The sequence below is a fragment of the Salmo salar genome, chromosome ssa20 (genome assembly GCF_905237065.1).
Source record: "Salmo salar chromosome ssa20, Ssal_v3.1, whole genome shotgun sequence".
Taxonomy (NCBI): domain Eukaryota; kingdom Metazoa; phylum Chordata; class Actinopteri; order Salmoniformes; family Salmonidae; genus Salmo; species Salmo salar.
The window spans coordinates 27,668,241-27,689,629 of record NC_059461.1 but is presented as its reverse complement, the minus strand read 5'-3'; the positions used below and the strand labels follow the sequence as shown (position 1 = coordinate 27,689,629).

The following is a 21,389-nucleotide window of genomic DNA, read 5'->3' as shown; positions in this document are numbered from 1 at the left end:
GATGAGCGGGTGTGCGGCAGAGATGAGCGGGTGTGCGGCAGAGATGAGCGGGTGTGCGGCAGAGATGAGCGGGTGTGCGGCAGAGATGAGCGGGTGTGCGGCAGAGATGAGCGGGTGTGTGCCAGCAACTCTTTACAACACTCCCTCTTTTTCACTTTCACTTAGCCTCAGTTTCACCTTCGTCTTTCTGTACTTTCTCTTTCAATATTCTGTCCTCTCTCTCACCGTCTCCCCTACTTACCCATCTGTCGATCTTACTTACCCTCCATTTCTATTCTTAATGCGTCCTCTTTTTAATGTCCTTCTACTTACCATCACTAATTTACCTCTCCCTCACATGCTTCTTGCTCGCTTTCTGCAGAGTTGATGCATTTTATTATTCTGCCCATTGTAAGACTCAATGCTACCCTATCTGCATTATCCCAGTCTCAAAGCTTATCTGACCTAAAGTAAGCCGTCATTAAGTAACTGGTTGTGTATAGGGGTGATAATGGTAATAAGGTTTGAAGACAGACCACCAGAGAGGAGCAGAGGACCACCCACACAGATCACATAGTCTGTAGCCTCATTTACCAAACACCAATAAAGACCAACTAATCCAAAACAAACCTCTTATCACAAATCTCTGATTGCAGGACATCCATAATAGGACTGTTCCATCAGAGTGTATACATCAGACAACCCTACAATCCTATAGAGGAAAGAGGACTGTGAATGAGGATCACTGTCAATTCCTATTGATGGTGGCACTGGAAGCCAATCCATCGTCCTGGTAACGTTGTTGTAACGCACCCTTGAACTTCCATGGACCTGAGAGACTGTGGACAGGTGGTTGGGTCTGGGCAGAGTTACAGTGCAGCAGCCCAACTCTCCCCTGCTTGATGCTAACCCAGAGTGAAAACAGCGACTGCCAGCATCTCCCACAATCGCATTAGCAGAGCAATTTCCACGATTGCCTAATAACCAGAATAAGCCTGACGGCAGCTCCGAGAGGGCTGTAAGGATAACTCAGGGACCCTGCTCACTTTCAGAACCCAGGGAAAGAGTGGAGGCCCACCGGTGGCTCTCCCATCCTCACAGTAATCATGGAAGACATGAAACCTCATGCGAAAGTCAGTACCAGTGTTCGCTAATATGCTTATGCAACATGCCAATGCAAGCAGAACGTACAACATGTTACACTTTGCTGCATGTGTCAAGTTCAAAGGCTTAACCCCGACCCCTGACAGCGCTGTATTACAATCTCATTAGTAGCATAATAACAATTTAGGGCTTAAGTAACGGTAACTGATACACCATGCTGGTGACTTGGGCTGACAGAAAAGAGTCCTCAGTGTGTCTACACAAAAATGAACATCGGCCTTGTGATGTTATTCACAAACAGTGTGGATTACAGCAGTACACATTCTAAACCACAGTACATGGTTTTAATACCTGGAAACAATCAAAAGTGACGTACCGGTATGCAGTGGTTCTATCCATGACAATCACGAGGCACCAAAACTCACCACTGATATTTGGAAAAGTTTAAATGAAATCGTAATACATCACAGACATATTAAACTCTATTCACTCTCCACCGTAGTTACCTACTTGTCCTGATTCCTGATGACGCTTAGCTCAGTCAAGTATACACCTCATCTTCTGCAGAATGAATGTATGCCGTCTTGCCTCTTCCTCGGTCAGACTGGCTCAGTCCGACTGGCTCAGTCTGTCTGTGTGTAAGAGCCACCACTCTGTGTCTGTATCTGTCTGGATGTGTGTGACTACAGGGCTAACTGATGGAGAGTCTCTGTGCAAAACCTTTAACCCCCCCCCAAGCCCAGCCAGCGTCTTCCCAGCACGGCTTTGATCAACCAGTCAGTGCCCTGATCCCCTAATCAGATTACTGCCCCGCCCTTTATGGGGGGTGGAATACAGGACGATTAATGAGTGAGTAAACTTGACTATACTTCTCCCTTACCCTCCATTCACTGCCTTTCATTCAATCGCCACAGAGCTTTTTCCTTCATGGAAGGAAGGGAAAGTAGGCAGACTGAGGACACAGTCTCACCCTCACTGAGAGGTCAGGGCACTGCAGGGTCTGGGTGGTCTCTTCCCTCTGCTCACCACCTCAACTAACCCTAACACATCTGACTGGAGACATCAGCACCAATCATCAACGAACCTGATGACTCTCCACCAATCCCAGTGCCTGAACCCTGGTCGATGGTAGAGGGGCTCAGGATTTTTTTACGGTATGAGAAAAGATGAAGATTCTGTGTCCTTGTCTAGTTGAGTGGCTAGAGATGAATCTCAGGAGGGATGAGACAGAAAGAGAATGAAGAGTGCCCAGTGCACATCCCTCCCTCTCCCTTACTCTCATCATACAAGGACAGATGTGACCCCTCGTTTATTTTTTTATTTAACCAGGCAAGTCAGTTAAGAACAAATTCTTATTTACAATGACGGCCTACCCCGGCCAAACCCAGACGACACCCTATGGGACTCCCAATCACGGCAGGTTGTGATACAGCCTGGAATCGAACCAGGGTCTGTAGTGACACCTCTAGCACTGAGATGCAGTGCCTTAGACTGCTGCACCCTTGGGAGCCTCTCTCCCTGACCTCTCAGCGAGGGTGAGAGTCTGTGTCCTCAAGGTGCCTACTCTCCCCTCCTTACAAAAAGCTCTGTGGTGATTGAGTGAAAGGGAGTGTACACTTTTATAAAATCTCTCTATCCGCATCTGAGGCACTTGCTTTTAGGGGCCTTTGGGTTGGTGTTCAATTCAATAAAATTAAGCTGCAATTGAAACGTCAAGGCAAGTGGTAAACCATGACTGACAACTGCTATAGGCATGAGATGCAGAACTCCTGTTTGACAGGTTATGGTCATCACACCGGTCTATCTGCCAGGTCAGGAGGAGTGGAGTGTTACAGTTACCTTGAAAGAGGATCCGGAGGTAAGGATGGAGGAGGACATCTTGAAGGGGGTCGCTCTTAGGCCCAGGGTCAACTCTGCCAGGGAGAGAGATCGAGACATACAGGAAGAGACTTACATGGAGCTGAAATGTCAAAAGCTCTATAAAAATACTGTCATTTAAAAACAATGTCACAGCACACCGCCAGTATGTATCCAAAAATATTTACAACAGACTTAAGGCCCCTAAGCCTTTCATTTGGTATATTGGACATGATGATGTTCCCATGTCCCTGAGTGTGTTGAGGGGGCCATCACTCACTGACATGAGCTGCCATGGTGATGGGAGGTCTCATATCTAACCAGTGAGTCACACTATGGACAAAGCCGCCGCTAATATAAACACTCATGTTCTATCCCTCTCTGTATGGATACACACATCTTCATGTGACCAGTGCACTAACACCCCACCCACACAGTAAGCTGGAGGCCATCATAAGACAGCATCTGTCAGTTTAAGCGCAGCTATAAAACAGAAGTGCCTGTTTGATCCGTTCCAGTGTTCTGTACTACATACTCAGCCAGGACTGTTGTTCAGAGCTGCTGGGAGAACTAGTCATTATCCTAGCCTATCTTCAGTCAGTCAGGGAGCTTCCAAAAAAGGACCCCAAAGCCATTAGAGCAAATTAGGCTTAAAAGCAACAATGCCGGCCTCTTGAAGAATGGTTTTTGGAGTGGGGTGCATCGGAGGGAGGCGGAGGAAGGCTGCAGGACTGAATAGGAGAAAAAACAAGCAACAAACAAAGAAGATAGGCTTTTGAAAAATAACTATTTTTCATAAAATTGTAGTTATCTTAGCAAGCTGAATTGTTTACCAGTTGCTAAGCAGTTGCTAGGGACTCTTTTGGAAGAAGCTAGCTAGCTAACGAAGAACAACAAAGAATATCTAGTTAACAGAAGAAAAGAAAGAGAAAATCAGGACAGAAGAAAAAGGATATCAAAGTGAAACAGTTCTCTAAAGACACAAGAGACAATAATACAAGAAACAACACTTCTGTAGCTTGTCAACTATGTGTCTGTCTATCCCTGTTCTCTCCTCTCTGCACAGGCCATACAAACGCTTCACACCGCGTGGCCGCTGCCACTCTAACCTGGTGGTCCCAGCGCGCACGACCCACGTGGAGTTCCAGGTCTCCGGCAGCCTCTGGAACTGCCGGTCTGCAGCCAACAAGGCTGAGTTCATCTCAGCCTATGCTACCCTCCAGTCCCTAGACTTCCTGGCGCTGACGGAAACATGGATTACCACAGATAACACTGCTACTCCTACTGCTCTCTCTTTGTCTGCCCACGTGTTCTCGCATACCCCTAGAGCATCGAGCCAGCGGGGTGGTGGCACTGGAATCCTCATCTCTCCCAAGTGGACATTCTCTCTTTCTCCCCTGACCCATCTGTCTATCTCCTCATTTGAATTCCATGCTGTCACAGTTACCAGCCCTTTCAAGCTTAACATCCTTATCATTTATCGCCCTCCAGGTTCCCTTGGAGAGTTCATCAATGAGCTTGACGCCTTGATAAGTTCCTTTCCTCAGGATGGCTCACCTCTCACAGTTCTGGGTGACTTTAACCTCCCCACGTCTACGTTTGACTCATTCCTCTCTGCCTCCTTCTTTCCACTCCTCTCCTCTTTTGACCTCACCCTCTCACCTTCCCCCCCTACTCACAAGGCAGGCAATACGCTTGACCTCATCTTTACTAGATGCTGTTCTTCCACTAATCTCATTGCAACTCCCCTCCAAATCTCCGACCACTACCTTGTATCCTTTTCCCTCTTGCTCTCATCCAACACTTCTCACTCTGCCCCTACTCGGATGGTATCGCGCCGTCCCAACCTAAGCTCTCTCTCTCCCGCTACTCTCTCCTCTTCCATCCTATCATCTCTTCCCTCTGCTCAAACCTTCTCCAACCTATCTCCTGATTCTGCCTCCTCAACCCTCCTCTCCTCCCTTTCTGCATCCTTTGATTTTCTCTGTCCCCTATCCTCCAGGCCGGCTCGGTCCTCCCCTCCTGCTCCGTGGCTCGACGACTCACTACGAGCTCACAGAACAAGGCTCCGGGCAGCCGAGCGGAAATGGAGGAAAACTCGCCTCCCTGCGGACCTGGCATCCTTTCACTCACTCCTCTCTACATTCTCCTCTTCTGTCTCTGCTGCTAAAGCCACTTTCTACCACTCTAAATTCCAAGCATCTGCCTCTAACCCTAGGAAGCTCTTTGCTACCTTCTCCTCCCTCCTGAATCCTCCTCCCCCTCCCCCCCTCCTCCTCCCTCTCTGCGGATGACTTCGTCAACCATTTTGAAAAGAAGGTTGACGATATCCGATCCTCGTTTGCTAAGTCAAACGACACCGCTGGTCCTGCTCACACTGCCCTACCCTGTGCTTTGACCTCTTTCTCCCCTCTCTCTCAAGATAAAATCTCGCGTCTTATGACGGCCGGCCGCCCAACAACCTGCCCACTTGACCCTATCCCCTCCTCTCTTCTCCAGACCATTTCCGGAGACCTTCTCCCCTTCCTCACCTCACTCATCAACTCATCCTTGACCGCTGGCTACGTCCCTTCCGTCTTCAAGAGAGCGAGAGTTGCACCCCTTCTGAAAAAACCTACACTCGATCCCTCCGATGTCAACAACTACAGACCAGTATCCCTTCTTTCTTTTCTCTCCAAAACTCTTGAACGTGCCGTCCTTGGCCAGCTCTCATGCTATCTCTCTCAGAATGACCTTCTTGATCCTAATCAGTCAGGTTTCAAGACTGGGCATTCAACTGAGACTGCTCTTCTCTGTGTCACGGAGGCTCTCCGCACTGCTAAAGCTAACTCTCTCTCCTCTGCTCTCATCCTTCTAGACCTATCTGCTGCCTTTGATACTGTGAACCATCAGATCCTCCTCTCCACCCTCTCCGAGTTGGGCATCTCCGGCGCGGCCCACGCTTGGATTGCGTCCTACCTGACAGGTCGCTCCTACCAGGTGGCGTGGCGAGAATCTGTCTCCGCACCATGCGCTCTCACCACTGGTGTCCCCCAGGGCTCTGTTCTAGGCCCTCTCCTATTCTCGCTATACACCAAGTCACTTGGCTCTGTCATATCCTCACATGGTCTCTCCTATCATTGCTATGCAGACGACACACAATTAATCTTCTCCTTTCCCCCTTCTGATAACCAGGCGGCGAATCGCATCTCTGCATGTCTGTCAGACATATCAGTGTGGATGACGGATCACCAGCTCAAGCTGAACCTCGGCAAGACGGAGCTGCTCTTCCTCCCGGGGAAGGACTGCCCGTTTCATGATCTCGCCATCACGGTTGACAACTCCCTTGTGTCCTCCTCCCAGAGTGCTAAGAACCTTGGCGTGATCCTGGACAACACCCTGTCGTTCTCCACTAACATCAAGGCGGTGACCCGATCCTGTAGGTTCATGCTCTACAACATTCGCAGAGTACGACCCTGCCTCACACAGGAAGCGGCGCAGGTCCTAATCCAGGCACTTGTCATCTCCCGTCTGGATTACTGCAACTCGCTGTTGGCTGGGCTCCCTGCCTGTGCCATTAAACCCCTACAACTCATCCAGAACGCCGCAGCCCGTCTGGTGTTCAACCTTCCCAAGTTCTCTCACGTCACCCCGCTCCTCCGCTCTCTCCACTGGCTTCCAGTTGAAGCTCGCATCCGCTACAAGACCATGGTGATTGCCTACGGAGCTGTGAAGGGAACGGCACCTCCATACCTTCAGGCTCTGATCAGGCCCTACACCCAAACAAGGGCACTGCGTTCATCCACCACTGGCCTGCTGGCCCCCCTACCTCTGAGGAAGCACAGTTCCCGCTCAGCCCAGTCAAAACTGTTCGCTGCTCTGGCACCCCAATGGTGGAACAAGCTCCCTCACGACACCAGGACAGCGGAGTCAATCACCACCTTCCGGAGACACCTGAAACCCCACCTCTTTAAGGAATACCTAGGATAGGATAAAGTAATCCTTCTAACCCCCCCCCTTAAAAGATTTAGATGCACTATTGTAAAGTGGTTGTTCCACTGGATATCATAAGGTGAATGCACCATTTTGTAAGTCGCTCTGGATAAGAGCGTCTGCTAAATGACTTAAATGTAAATGTTGAAGAAGCCCAGTGGAGCTGTCGGAGGGTCTGGGAGGAGGGGAGGGGTAATCAGAGGCTGTAGTAGTCCTGTACAGGCAGGGTCTTAAGTAAACTGTTTGGGTTGAAGGTCCTGGTGGCTGGAAAGTGTTTGAGAACAAGACTGGCTTTTTGGACAGATCTTCACAGCAGGCTGCTTCTGAGATGCACCAAGACACTAACATACACATACAGAAAAAAAATACTGTATTGACAGACACAATCAAGTAGGTGTCCTGGAAAAAGTTTTAATGCCTGTTTTTGTACTTTTACGTTGACAACGGTTTCCTGGATACAACGGTAGAGTGTGAGTGTTTGAATGGCATTTACAGTGGTACACAGACCATAGTCTGTTGTGGACATCGCCAACTCTGCAGGATGCCACAGAGAGACCACAGCATATTGAAATGTCAGAACATACGGTAGCTAGCTACACTCTATAACTGCCCATTGTTGTGTGTCCCATTCCCGTACCACTCTCCCACCCCCCTCCACACAGTGTGCCTGTCCATCAGACACAATGCTCCTCCATATCCACAGTAGACCCCTGCTCCCACACACGCTCCCTGACCCTGGCCTGTCCTCAGCCTGGGGTTCAGCCCTGCTGCTGACTGCCCCTGTGGCGTCTCTGGTCTCCCATAGCAACAGGGATTCCAGTGGGATCTGAAGGCTGATATTAGCATGCAGAGGTGGAGCTGGGACAGAGCAGGGTACATATCTACACTGTCTGCCTCCAGTCCACACACAGGCACAGTGCATCTGATCTGCTGTAGTACACTGGGCTGGAGGGATGGAAAATGTCCCTGTATGTTCCACTTGCAATGTTTGTTCATCTATTCTAAGATTCAGGAGGGAATTCAAGGGGGTTTATATCATTTCAAATATCAACTTCTGTTTTGGGATTTAACACATATCCATATCCATCAAAATCTGTGGTCTGTAAAGATAAAGAATCTGGAAGCAGAAGTCTTATCTAGCATATCCATCACCAGGTACACAGCTCAAAGAAAGGCCACAGTAAACCACCCAGCACATCATGTCTCTAATGTGCCCAGACGGTAGTGAGTGATGTTTGGGAGGGAGGAGTGTTAGGTAGTGCTCCTACCTGCTCTCTGTCCTATGGGGTTGGTGGTGATGCGTGGGGCCAGGTTGCCTCTAGAGGATGAAGAGGAGGTGGTGGTGGTGCGCCCATCTTTGATCTCGATAGTTAGGAAGGTCTTCATGTCGGGGTCTGCTGCTCCCTTGCTGTCCCGCTGTGCAGATGCTCTCCCTGGGGTCTTGTCTTCCTTTGAGCCGCCCAAGGCGTGCCGCAGCTTTTCAGCCGTCTGCTTTGCCCCGCCTACAGCGTTCAAGGATTGAGCAGCGCTTTGCAGAGGCTTGGTGGCCACGCCCCCTGGGTGAACTGTGCCCTGGCATTGGACATGGTTCTTTGAAGAGGAGGCAGATGAAGAGTAGGATGTAGAGCCTACGTGGGGTCTCCCGGGCCTGTCTGTAGGGGTGGTGATGGATACTACTGTGGTCCCTGCTGTCTGCTTGGCTGGCCCTGCGGCTGGCACTGCCGCTGGCCCCTCACTCAGCTGGGTGGCTCTGCCTAGGACTCGGGCACTGGGGGCTGTCGCGTTCCTCAGACACTGAGAGCCTCTCTTCAGGACCGGGACACTGGGACTGGGCTCCGTGAACTTACGCATACGGTCCCGCACAGAGTTAGCACGGTCGAACGGGGCCAAGACAACCGGCTCTTTCTTCTCAGGAACTGCAAAACAGACAGAAAGCATGAGTGGAAATTATTTACACACAGTAGCAGAGAACAGAGGAACACAGACACAGTCAAGTAATACAAACTGAGTTGTTAATTACCCAGCCCCCCTAGTACAGCTGACACACAAAGACTGGAAACATTTCAAAGTCTTCAGCAGGGCAATTTGCCTAAAAGTCCTCAAACTCAAAGCAGCACTCTTACTGTCTCATGCTAAAGCACTCTGCAAATCCCTTGACTTGATTTCCCTTCTCTCGCTCTCCCCCTCTCCCTTTTTCCAGCCCCCCTCCTTTTCTTCAATCCCCCTCGCCCTCCCTCATCTTCAGTGCGTCAGCTTAGGCCATTAGCTGACAGATTTGCTCCATTTCTAGGTTGCGTGTTTCTGGATTCATGCTCTTTTCTGTACAGCAGAGCGATGGTCTGATTTCCCCACATATAGGGAAAGGCTCCACACTCATTTAGAAAAGCATTTCCCTCCCTCTTAATAATCTCGATTTAGTGTTTTTGAGAATAACAAGCTTTTAGGAGCCTGGGGCCACAGAGAGGAGAATATAAAGAAGGGCCTTCTTATATCTTGCCATCCAGTCCTCTAGCGGTACGCCCTTACCCCTTCCCCTGTATGACTGGCCCTACAAAGCTCCTCTGGATGAAAGCCATTAAACTGATAGGAGTTAGGTAGCAAGTCGTCTTGATGATATTAGAGGAACAGCTATAACTCAGCAGTGCTAAGGGGCTCAGTTCATTGATCCTCTGGTGAGATGTCTGTTATCAACACTGCTGGTGGAGTTTCACAGTACAGCACCAGTAATGAGCCACAAATCCACCCTGGCTCCCACTTAATGTCAGGGGATTACATATACACTACCATTCAAAAGTTTGGGGTCACTTAGAAATGTCCTTGTTTTTTAAAGAAAAGCACATTTTTGTCCATTAAAATAACATCAAATTGATCAGAAATACAGTGTAGACATTAATGTTGTAAATGACTATTGTAGCTGAATACGGCATATTTTTTATGGAATACCTACATAGGCGTACGGAGGCCCATTACTAGCAACCATCAATCCTGTGTCCAATGGCACATTGTGTTAGCTAATCCAAGTTTATCATTTTAAAAGGCTGATCATTAGAAAACCATTTTGCAATTATGTTAGCACAACTGAAAACTGTGGGTCTGATTAAAGAAGCTATAAAACTGGCCATCTTTAGACTAGTTGAGTATCTGGAGCATCAGCATTTGTAGGTTCGATTACAGGCTCAAAATGGCCAGAAACAAAGAACATTCTTCTGAAACTCGTCAGTCTATTCTTGTTCTGAGAAATTAAGGCTATTCCATGCGAGAAATTGCCAAGAAACTGAAGATCTGGTACAACGCTGTGTACTACTCCCTTCACAGAACAGCGGAAACAGGCTCTAACCAGAATAGAAAGAGGAGTGGGAGGCCCCGGTCCACAACTGAGCAAGGGGACTAGTACATTAGAGTGTCTAGTTTGAGAAACAGATGCCAGATTCTAGCTACAATAGTCATTTACAACATTAACGATGTCTACACTGTATTTCTGATCAGTTTGATGTCATTTTAATGGATTTTTTTTGTGTGCTTTTCTATCAAAACCAAGGACGTTTCTAAGTTACCCCAAACTTTTGAACGGTAGTGTACATACACACATAGATAAGGTGTGTATCTGCAAACATGCTCACCTGCATCATTTGATTTTCTGAGAGGAGTGAGTAAAGTATATCTGACCTGAAAGGGGGGTAGGGGGGCGAGAGAGAGCAAAGAGAATATTCAATTAGAACATAGCAATAAGCAACACAGGGCAATAGTGCATATCCATGGGATGGGAGGGAAGATCAGGCTGGTCATGGTGACATCCATGTCAATATTATGTAACAGTTTGGCGCAAGGGAGGCACGTTTGGGGCTGTTCTTTTTTTGGCTGAGGGGCCATGGGGCCAAGATGTGCCTGAGCCTCCACAGCGCAATGTAAACACATGGAAGATAAGCATACCATATTGCAGAGTTCTATAAAAGAGCCTGGAGCCTGCGTTGGGTAAACACTCCCCATAAGGGCAACAACGTGGCGTCATGGTGACCCAAGTCTCTGATGAGGCCATTGAGCAAACAATAGAGACTCAGAATGCTTCAGCAGCCATCTCCTGCCTGTGTGTTTGGCTGTTGCTGGCCAGCCTCAGCGGCTCTTCCTCTGACAGCAGGTGAGGAAAACTGACATCTGAGGGGAACCAGAACCAGCTGAGCACAAGAAAGGATTTGGGCCGGCTCTGAGGTGCTGAGTTTATTTGTGTAGCCAAGTAACCATACTCAAACAGAGCTTTTAAACACGTACAGAGACATTTTATATGTTTATAGCTGTCGACGTTACAAAGATGCTGCTGAGAACTGGTGCTTCAAAAGAGAGGAAAGGAGAGAGGGAGGGAGAGAGGGAGGGAGAGAGCAAGGGAGAGAGGGAGGGAGGGACACGCCATCATAGCTCAACATCCCCCTCTAGTGGTGTGATAACCTATATATTCTACTGTTCTACCTAGAGACAGAGCAGATCATGTCAGCAAGCATTTCCCAGCTAGATTCAACAAGACTGTACCTTCTGTTCCTGGATGTCTCCTCTTTCCTTGGCACTGCCATTGAGCAGGACACTGTGGGAGTCTGGGGCTTTCCTGAATAGGACGGCCCCATCAGGCTGATAATGATTGGTAGTGGTGCTGTCCTGACGGGGCTGGTCTGGATGGTGGTTGGTGCTTTCAGCCTCGGAGTCTGTGCTGGAGGAGGAGCTACTCATGGTCACCTCTGGCTGCTCTACTCGGCTCCGGCCCACAGACAACACGCCCACGCTCAGGTCAGACGTCCCTGAGTCCAGAAGTTTCCGTGACAGGAGCCCTGTGCCGTCGGACGTCTCAGAGCCCAGGGGGGCTGGCGGTCCCATACTGGAGTCTGACGTGCCAGAGTCCAGTTTCTGTCTGAAGTGGGACTCTGAGGACCCAGAGTTCAGTCTGCCTCTGTGGGCGGAACACTGGCTTCTGTCTGATGCTCCTGAGTCCACCCTGGTCCTGAAGGCTGAGCCCAGGCTCTTTTCTGATGCTCCAGAGTCCACCCTGGTCCTGAAGGCTGAGCCCAGGCTCTTTTCTGATGCTCCAGAGTCCACCCTGGTCCTGAAGGCTGAGCCCAGGCTCTTTTCTGATGCTCCAGAGTCCACCCTGGTCCTGAAGGCTGAGCCCAGGCTCTTTTCTGATGCTCCAGAGTCCACCCTGGTCCTGAAGGCTGAGCCCAGGCTCTTTTCTGATGCTCCAGAGTCCACCCTGGTCCTGAAGGCTGAGCCCAGGCTCTTTTCTGATGCTCCAGAGTCCACCCTGGTCCTGAAGGCTGAGCCCAGACTCTTTTCTGATGCTCCAGAGTCCACCCTGGTCCTGAAGGCTGAGCCCAGGCTCTTTTCTGATGCTCCAGAGTCCACCCTGGTCCTGAAGGCTGAGCCCAGGCTCTTTTCTGATGCTCCAGAGTCCACCCTGGTCCTGAAGGCTGAGCCCAGGCTCTTTTCTGATGCTCCAGAGTCCACCCTGGTCCTGAAGGCTGAGCCCAGACTCTTTTCTGATGCTCCAGAGTCCACCCTGGTCCTGAAGGCTGAGCCCAGGCTCTTTTCTGATGCTCCAGAGTCCACCCTGGTCCTGAAGGCTGAGCCCAGGCTCTTTTCTGATGCTCCAGAGTCCACCCTGGTCCTGAAGGCTGAGCCCAGACTCTTTTCTGATGCTCCAGAGTCCACCCTGGTCCTGAAGGCTGAGCCCAGGCTCTTTTCTGATGCTCCAGAGTCCACCCTGGTCCGGAAGGCTGAGCCCAGACCCAGACTCTTCTCTGAGGCTCCAGAGTCCAGACGGGGCCTGGAGGCCTGGCTGCGTTCTGAGGATGTCGAGTCAGAACGCTGGCGGTGGGATAGGACCACGTCTGGCTCTGATGATGTCACAGGGTCCCGGGTCTGTGGGCGGGTCAGCAGAGGGCCCGGGACCTCATCCCTCACCAGGGGGTCCAGAACCAGAACCATGCCTGAGTTGGAGCCTACAGAACACAAAGACCACAATACAGTGAGTGGGACATACCTATGAGTAGATCTAGTATAGTGCCGAGGAACACATACCATGAAAATACAACTTTGTTATGTACAATTCTGTTCTTGCATTTTTTCAGTTTCTCTGACCTAACATAAACAAGATGGAATGTAGGATCACGTGAGCAGTTGCTGGACAACTTGGGAACTGCTGATGAAAATTAAAGGTTTCCGCAGAGGCCAAACCACCAAGAGCCCAGTGTGAGAGACGTGAGCGTCGCTGAGGAGACACAAGGGGATGTAGGCATTTCCTCCACGCTTTACTCAATTCCTGGACCAGATGTCTGTGTGTGTAAAAGAGATTAGAACACTAGGTGGTTACAACCAGCAGGAAGTGTAAGGGGAACTGGAAGTGGGGGTGAAATGGAGAATAGGACAAGTACCCCCCCCCCGTCTGAATCCAACCTCCTTCATTCCTCCTCCTCTCATCAGGAAACCACACTCCAAACACTGCAGTGCCCACATCCTCCCCCTCCTAGAGCCAGTCTCTAGCTCACCCCGTGATGCTCATTGCTCAGCATCTTTAACACTGGGGGCTGTACAGGAACCACAGATAAGCTGCATGAAGATAGGTCACAGAGTGGAAAATCACAGTGTCCATACAAGAGACACATCATTGTATGATAACATCTCTGTGTACCCTTTGTATGCCCTATCCAAACAGTGCGTCCAGGTCTGTCATTTTCAAACCAAATCTGTGAAGGAGAGCCCCATTCTGGTCTAAGACGGCCACAGCCTCAGCCACAGCCCACAGCAGCTTTTTCAACACTCTCTGAAGGCCTCCCAAAGCTGGGGTCAGGAGAAGGTTTAGCTGATTACTTGAAGGGAGTGGTTATATAATGGGGTTTCAATAAGAAACATGCTTATGATACGCATTCACTTCAAACATCACAACAAACTAAAATGGCCCCCTTTCTCACACGAGGCCCTATAAGTAGACCACATGACATCAAACGAAGGCCTCAGTCAAGTCCAATTAAAAGAGAACTATAGTTGAAGGGAGGAGCAACCAAAGAGTTGCAAACTAGTGATTGAAGTTGTTGCCGTTTGTACATCGTGTCCAGTCCATTGTGTGCTGTTGTGAGGATTTCTGGGAAAACCCCCTACTGCTCTTGGATAATGAGAGGATGGTTTTAAATAACCACAATAGTGCATAATGCTGACTTCCCTCCCCTCCCCCTTCTTAACAAACACAAAAACAAAAAACCGCAACAACAAAAGGGGTCTTTTCATTGTCGAGTTCAAAGTTGAGAAGTCTGGCTCCCCTGGGACTATCTGAGGGACGGAGCACATTTTTAAAATGTATTTAACTATGCAAGTCAGTTGAGAACACATTCTTATTTTACAATGATGGCCCACCCCGGCCAAACACTCCCCTAAGCCAGACAACGCTGGGCCAATTGTGCGCCGCCCTATGGAACTCCCGATCACGGCCGGTTGTGATAGAGCCCGGGATCAAACCAGGGTCTGTAGTGACGCCTCTGGCACTGAGATGCAGTGCCTTAGACCGCTGCGCCACTCGCAAACGGGTCATTTCCTAAATTACAGCCTTGTCACCAGGGTTGTGCTCAATTCAGAATTGACTCCCATTCACCAAATTCGAATTAAATTGGCCACACCCCACAGGATATAGAATTGAATTCAGTGATTCATGAAATATAATAACTTAGAATTTTCACATACAGGTTGTTTTCCTTGATTGTTCATTTTAAGTTAGTCCTGAAAATCTATTGTTAATTAATATTTTATATGCATGTATATAATGACATGTTTTAGGTACAATATGTATATTTGTATAGACTACACCAAACAGAATAGAAGAGGCATTTGAATTTAATTGAATTCTATTTTATTTAATTAAAATTATAATAATTCTGTATCCTGTTTACTACTTAAATTCAAATTCAAAAATTTTAATTTATGCAGCATTCAATTCAATTCTGAATGGAGCACAAGATTGCTTTTCACCAAAATATGGAGTGTGAGTGTATACATGTGTGCAAGACTGTGCTGTATATTTAAGTGTGTGTGTGTGAGAAGAGAGAGAGAGAGAGAGGTAGTGTGTGTGTGTGTGTGTGGCAGCCAGTGGGCCACAGTACCCCCATAATCTTCCAAGTTTAGTCCTCTCTCTAAATACCGTTCTCCTTCTCTCTGTTAAAAATGAGCACCGCCCCCACCCCCCAGCCCACCCCACCCTATCCGTTCCCAGCCACTAACTTCCTGTGTCTGTATCGGCGTCCATTTCAAACAGCTCCTACCCACAATCCCTCTGCTCTGTGGAGGTCTGCTCCTGCCTGCCACTGGCCCTGCCTTCACCCTTGACCAAATTGCATGGTGAGGGCCATGTCAAGAAATGGTCCTGTTCTGGTATGTGCTTAAAATACAGATGTATTACTACTGGGTGTGGGTTCCCCTTTGAACGGGTGATGTTCCTGTTGCGTCTCATAACCCCACTACTACCAGACACTGGCTGATGAGCGGGGTGTTGTGGGCTAAGGGTAAACCAGGCCACATAAGGTAATTACAGTCAGGAACTGGCCAGGTTCAGGTCAACATTGGGGTGGGTTTCTTGATCAGAAAAATACTTAGCTTTAGCCTTAGAGTAAAAATAACGCAGTAGAGACGAAGTATATTGGTTCAACAAACACTTGCTCACTTTAGAGGCATTCAAATCAGTCTGGCTATAAACACATTGTCTATTGTACTACATGCTCTCTCAAAGCCCTTCACCGGTCTTCTCTCATTCACTTTTGCATTTGGTTTTTCTGTGTGTGGGAGTGTGTTTACAAGTCGTAAGGTCTTGGCTAAAGATAGTACACCTATAGTAAAGCATTCACTGTGTTTTAAATTGAGGTTTTCTAACAGCGGTTAATGAAAATCACTACACACCCAAAGCCAGAGTCCCATGACTGTGGTGCCTCTAACCTGAAAATAAAGATGGAGCAGCTAAAAACAGTGTAAACCAATGAGACAGTCTCAGCTCCACTGCCGCCCTCTACAGCAGAATGGCTCTATTGGCTGGCTATTTTCACTAGCATGCCAGAGGAAATTACATCTAGGTGCATAAGTGTGGAGGTACAAGCAATATTTGAATCAATGTTGTGTTTAAGTATAAGTGCCTATCCAAACTTGACCCTTAAGGCAAACATGATCATATAAGCATGCCATATATAGAACAGAGCAGGAAGAAAATTAACTGTATGTGTCTGTCATGAGTGTGTGTGGGACCTATGGACTGGCTAAGGGAAAGGAACAGTCAACCACTCATATGGTCTTTGAACTTCTAAGCTCAGCTCTTTGAACAGTGCCGTTGCTCACCTGTCCTGTGCAGCTCTCTGCCCTGCTGCGTCTGGTGGCTTCGTAGCTCCCGGATCTGAGACTTGATTCTCTCTCGCTCGCCAATGCTCTCCTTCTCGGTGTCCTGCAGAAACAATACAGTAAATCAGTGATTTTCAATACATAATTGCTTCAATGCAGAAAGAGTCAAGACAAGGGCATTCAGTTCTTCTCACATGCTGTTCCATGCAGTATGACATAGATTGGGTACAGTTATTCAGTCAGCCCCTGCCCAGTTACAACACTGAGCTGAACCCCAACCATCCCATCCCTCTCAGTGGTCTGATCAGCAAATAAGTCGAACCATCAGGTACACAAAAGTCTTCGGTCTGTATGGGGCAATCAGAACAGTGTGTGTGATGTCCGTGTCAAGCGCTCCTCAAAGAGAGAGGCCATGATGAGGCCCAGGCCCTGCCTACCAGCTGAGATAAGATGGCGGCTGCCATGCCTCCACCCTGTCCCTGCTCACCCCGGGAGAGACACAGTACACCATAACACGCCCTAAGAGCCAGCCAGGTAAATCAACCAACCCATAATGTTTTGAATCTAAATGTTACACCAAGGGAGTTAGTGACCCAGCTGTAACAGCCCAGGACATAGCCTTCTGTTGGGTAATGATTAAAGTGTGTCTGGTCCTCAGTACAGGTAGAGAAGTACACTCTGCACAGCCAGTGAAACACACTGGGTCTCATAATCTACAATAATAGAGGAAAGACACGATAGAATAGAGAGTGCAACGTTTTGGCATATGGAGAGGAAATGGGAGATGCAGGGAGATGGAGACAAAGGGATAGAGAAGAAGAGGGAGACATGTAGAGGCTGCCACTGGTGCCTTGCTTTGAGCTACTCCACAGGAAGATCAGCTGTACAGACACCAAGGCCAAAACACACACTTTTCCTCCTGCATAAGCACACAATCTCCCTTGTCCAGAATGCTCCAGTGCCCCACAAATCTTTCCACTATAGTGCATCTGTGATATTGTGTGGAAAAGAAACGTGTGGTTTTATGGAGTTTCTATACACGCTTATTTAGAAATGTATAAATAACTTCATAGTAAGTAATTTATTTTTAACCATAAAGGTATTTGGCATAATAAATTCAGGAATAGTAAAACCAGAGCTGTGTCTCGTTCACTGGTCTTTAAAAACATATCATGAGAATATATGACTACCTCACCTCTGTACCCCATACATACAATTATCTGTAAGGTCCCTCAGTCGAGCAGTGAATTTCAAACAGATTCAACCACAAAAACCAGAGAGGGTTTCTAATGCCTCGTAAAGAAGGGCACCTATTGGTAGATGGGTAAAACAAAAAAAGAAGCAGACATTGAATACCCCTTTGAGCATGGTGAAGTTATTAATTACACTTTGAATTGTGTATCAATACACCCAGTCACAACAAAGATACAGGTGTCCTTCCTAACTCAGTTGCCGGGGAGGAAGGAAACCGCTCAGGGATTTCACCACGAGGCCAATAGTGACTTTAAAACAGTTAAGAGTTTAATGGCTGTGATAGGAGAAAACTGAGACTAGATCAACAACATTTTAGTTACTCCACAATACTAAACTAAATTAGAGTGAAAAGAAGGATCCCTGTACTAGGGGTATAAAAGGTTTAAACGACATTGTGATTAACGTTAACGTTTAGAAAAAATCCCTAACCAAATTATACCCAGTGCAGTTATCACAAAACTACCACTAACAGGCCCTGATCATCATTTTTATTTTATTTTTTTTACAAATACCTAATGCAACAATGCTGTAATGTTAATAGGAGGCGATATGAATCATTCAAATTACTTGCCACGCATGTCATCTTCGTTAACAGTTGGAAAAATGGCATAGTGAGACACAGCAGTGAAGTCCTGTATGGCAATACTTTGAGAAGTTAAATGAGAAGGTGATGAAAAGCAAACTTTGCAAGGTGGAATTGAGCTGCTGTAGCAGTACAGGTGTAATGCTGAACAACCTGGTCTCAGAGCATTTTGTATTATTCAGTGTGATATGTATTAATTTGTGCTGTCGATCACCCATTTCGTATGATACTGTATGTTGCGAATTACAATTTGTTATGAATTTACAAAACGTAATATATGTTACGAATTTGCAAAACTTATGAGATTTTACGAATTCTAGCTAAGTGGCTGATGTTAGCTAGCTGGCTAAAATTAGCTAGGCTAGGGGTTAAGGTTAGGGTTAAGTTTAAGAGTTAGGTTAAAGGGTTAAGGTTAGGGGAAGGGTTAGCTAACATGCTAAGTAGTTGCAAAGTAGCGGTTGCTAATTAGCGAAAATGCTAAAGTTGTCTGTGACGAGATTCAAACTCACCACCTTTTAGTTGCTAGACATTCGCGTCTCGCATTATATGTTTTTGCTTTAAGTAACCATCTGTCTTAGGTAACCATACTAAACGTGAAATATCATACTAATTTCAGTCTCCCGGATTTACGTTTACTGTGCTGAACGGGACGACCCAACCTGTTGCTGGCAGCAGTGAGATAAGGGACAGAGTGAGGAAATCACAGCGCTGATTACAGAAATGATTGCAGTTGATATGCAGCCATTGTCAATGGTAGAGGATGTCAGCTTCAATACCCTATTGGTATATCTAGAACCAGACTACAAGATGCCATGTCGGCCCCGATGGAGAAATTCTACAATGATGGCTCTGCTCTGTAAGTGCAAATACAAAGTGCGAGCTCTCAAACACTGTTCCTGGGTGTGTCTGTCTATCCCTGTTCTCTCCTCTCTGCACAGGCCATAAGGCAAACGCTTCACACCGCCGCGGGGCCGCCGTGCCACTCCAACCCGGTGGTCCCAGCGCGCACAACTCACGTGGAGTTCCAGGTCTCCGGCAGCCTCTGGAACTGCCGGTCTGCAGCCAACAAGGCTGAGTTCATCTCAGCCTATGCTACCCTCCAGTCCCTAGACTTCCTGGCGCTGACGGAAACATGGATTACCACAGATAACACTGCTACTCCTACTGCTCTCTCTTCGTCTGCCCACGTGTTCTCGCATACCCCTAGAGCATCGAGCCAGCGGGGTGGTGGCACTGGAATCCTCATCTCTCCCAAGTGGACATTCTCTCTTTCTCCCCTGACCCATCTGTCTATCTCCTCATTTGAATTCCATGCTGTCACAGTTACCAGCCCTTTCAAGCTTAACATCCTTATCATTTATCGCCCTCCAGGTTCCCTTGGAGAGTTCATCAATGAGCTTGACGCCTTGATAAGTTCCTTTCCTGAGGATGGCTCACCTCTCACAGTTCTGGGTGACTTTAATCTCCCCACGTCTACCTTTGACTCATTCCTCTCTGCCTCCTTCTTTCCACTCCTCTCCTCTTTTGACCTCACCCTCTCACCTTCCCCCCCTACTCACAAGGCAGGCAATACGCTTGACCTCATCTTTACTAGATGCTGTTCTTCCACTAATCTCATTGCAACTCCCCTCCAAATCTCCGACCACTACCTTGTATCCTTTTCCCTCTTGCTCTCATCCAACACTTCTCACTCTGCCCCTACTCGGATGGTATTGCGCTGTCCCAACCTTCGCTCTCTCTCTCCCGCTACTCTCTCCTCTTCCATCCTATCATCTCTTCCCTCTGCTCAAACCTTCTCCAACCTATCTCCTGATTCTGCCTCCTCAACCCCTCCTCTCCTCCCTTTCTGCATCCTTTGATTTTCTCTGTCCCCTATCCTCCAGGCCGGCTCGGTCCTCCCCTCCTACTCCGTGGCTCGACGACTCACTACGAGCTCACAGAACAGGGCTCCGGGCAGCCGAGCGGAAATGGAGGAAAACTCGCCTCCCCTGCGGACCTGGCATCCTTTCACTCCCTCCTCTCTACATTCTCCTCTTCTGTCTCTGCTGCTAAAGCCACTTTCTACCACTCTAAATTCCAAGCATCTGCCTCTAACCCTAGGGAAGCTCTTTGCTACCTTCTCCTCCCTCCTGAATCCTCCTCCCCCTCTGCGGATGACTTCGTCAACCATTTTGAAAAGAAGGTTGACGATATCCGATCCTCGTTTGCTAAGTCAAACGACACCGCTGGTCCTGCTCACACTGCCCTACCCTGTGCTTTGACCTCTTTCTCCCCTCTCTCTCCAGATGAAATCTCGCGTCTTGTGACGGCCGGCCGCCCAACAACCTGCCCACTTGACCCTATCCCCTCCTCTCTTCTCCAGACCATTTCCGGAGACCTTCTCCCCTTCCTCACCTCGCTCATCAACTCATCCTTGACCGCTGGCTACGTCCCTTCCGTCTTCAAGAGAGCGAGAGTTGCACCCCTTCTGAAAAAAACCTACACTCGATCCCTCCGATGTCAACAACTACAGACCAGTATCCCTTCTTTCTTTTCTCTCCAAAACTCTTGAACGTGCCGTCCTCGGCCAGCTCTCCTGCTATCTCTCTCAGAATGACCTTCTTGATCCTAATCAGTCAGGTTTCAAGACTGGGCATTCAACTGAGACTGCTCTTCTCTGTGTCACGGAGGCTCTCCGCACTGCTAAAGCTAACTCTCTCTCCTCTGCTCTCATCCTTCTAGACCTATCTGCTGCCTTTGATACTGTGAACCATCAGATCCTCCTCTCCACCCTCTCCGAGTTGTGCATCTCCGGCGCGGCCCACGCTTGGATTGCGTCCTACCTGACAGGTCGCTCCTACCAGGTGGCGTGGCGAGAATCTGTCTCCGCACCATGCGCTTTCACCACTGGTGTCCCCCAGGGCTCTGTTCTAGGCCCTCTCCTATTCTCGCTATACACCAAGTCACTTGGCTCTGTCATATCTTCACATGGTCTCTCCTATCATTGCTATGCAGACGACACACAATTAATCTTCTCCTTTCCCCCTTCTGATAACCAGGCGGCGAATCGCATCTCTGCATGTCTGTCAGACATATCAGTGTGGATGACAGATCACCAGCTCAAGCTAAACCTCGGCAAGACGGAGCTGCTCTTCCTCCCGGGGAAGGACTGCCCGTTCCATGATCTCGCCATCACGGTTGACAACTCCCTTGTGTCCTCCTCCCAGAGTGCTAAGAACCTTGGCGTGATCCTGGACAACACCCTGTCATTCTCCACTAACATCAAGGCGGTGACCCGATCCTGTAGGTTCAT

The 21,389-nt window shown here is 48.4% G+C and overlaps 1 protein-coding gene across 9 annotated transcripts in view; it reads right to left on the bottom strand.

The window, feature by feature from the left end:
• Positions 1-21,389, bottom strand: part of LOC106580347 (smoothelin) — a 98,702-nt gene that overhangs the window by 16,637 nt on the left and 60,676 nt on the right. For all 9 annotated transcript variants that reach the window (XR_006760894.1, XM_045703139.1, XM_045703143.1 and 6 more), the window contains 5 exons: positions 16,261-16,363; positions 11,434-12,893; positions 10,533-10,578; positions 8,181-8,828; positions 2,923-2,996 (listed from right to left, as the gene is read on the bottom strand). Coding sequence is in view for 8 of the 9 variants with exons in the window: in XM_045703139.1 (XP_045559095.1) it covers positions 2,923-2,996; positions 8,181-8,828; positions 10,533-10,578; positions 11,434-12,893; positions 16,261-16,363 (2,331 nt within the window). In the remaining variant the exon portion in view is untranslated. The remainder of the gene's footprint in view (positions 1-2,922; positions 2,997-8,180; positions 8,829-10,532; positions 10,579-11,433; positions 12,894-16,260; positions 16,364-21,389) is intronic.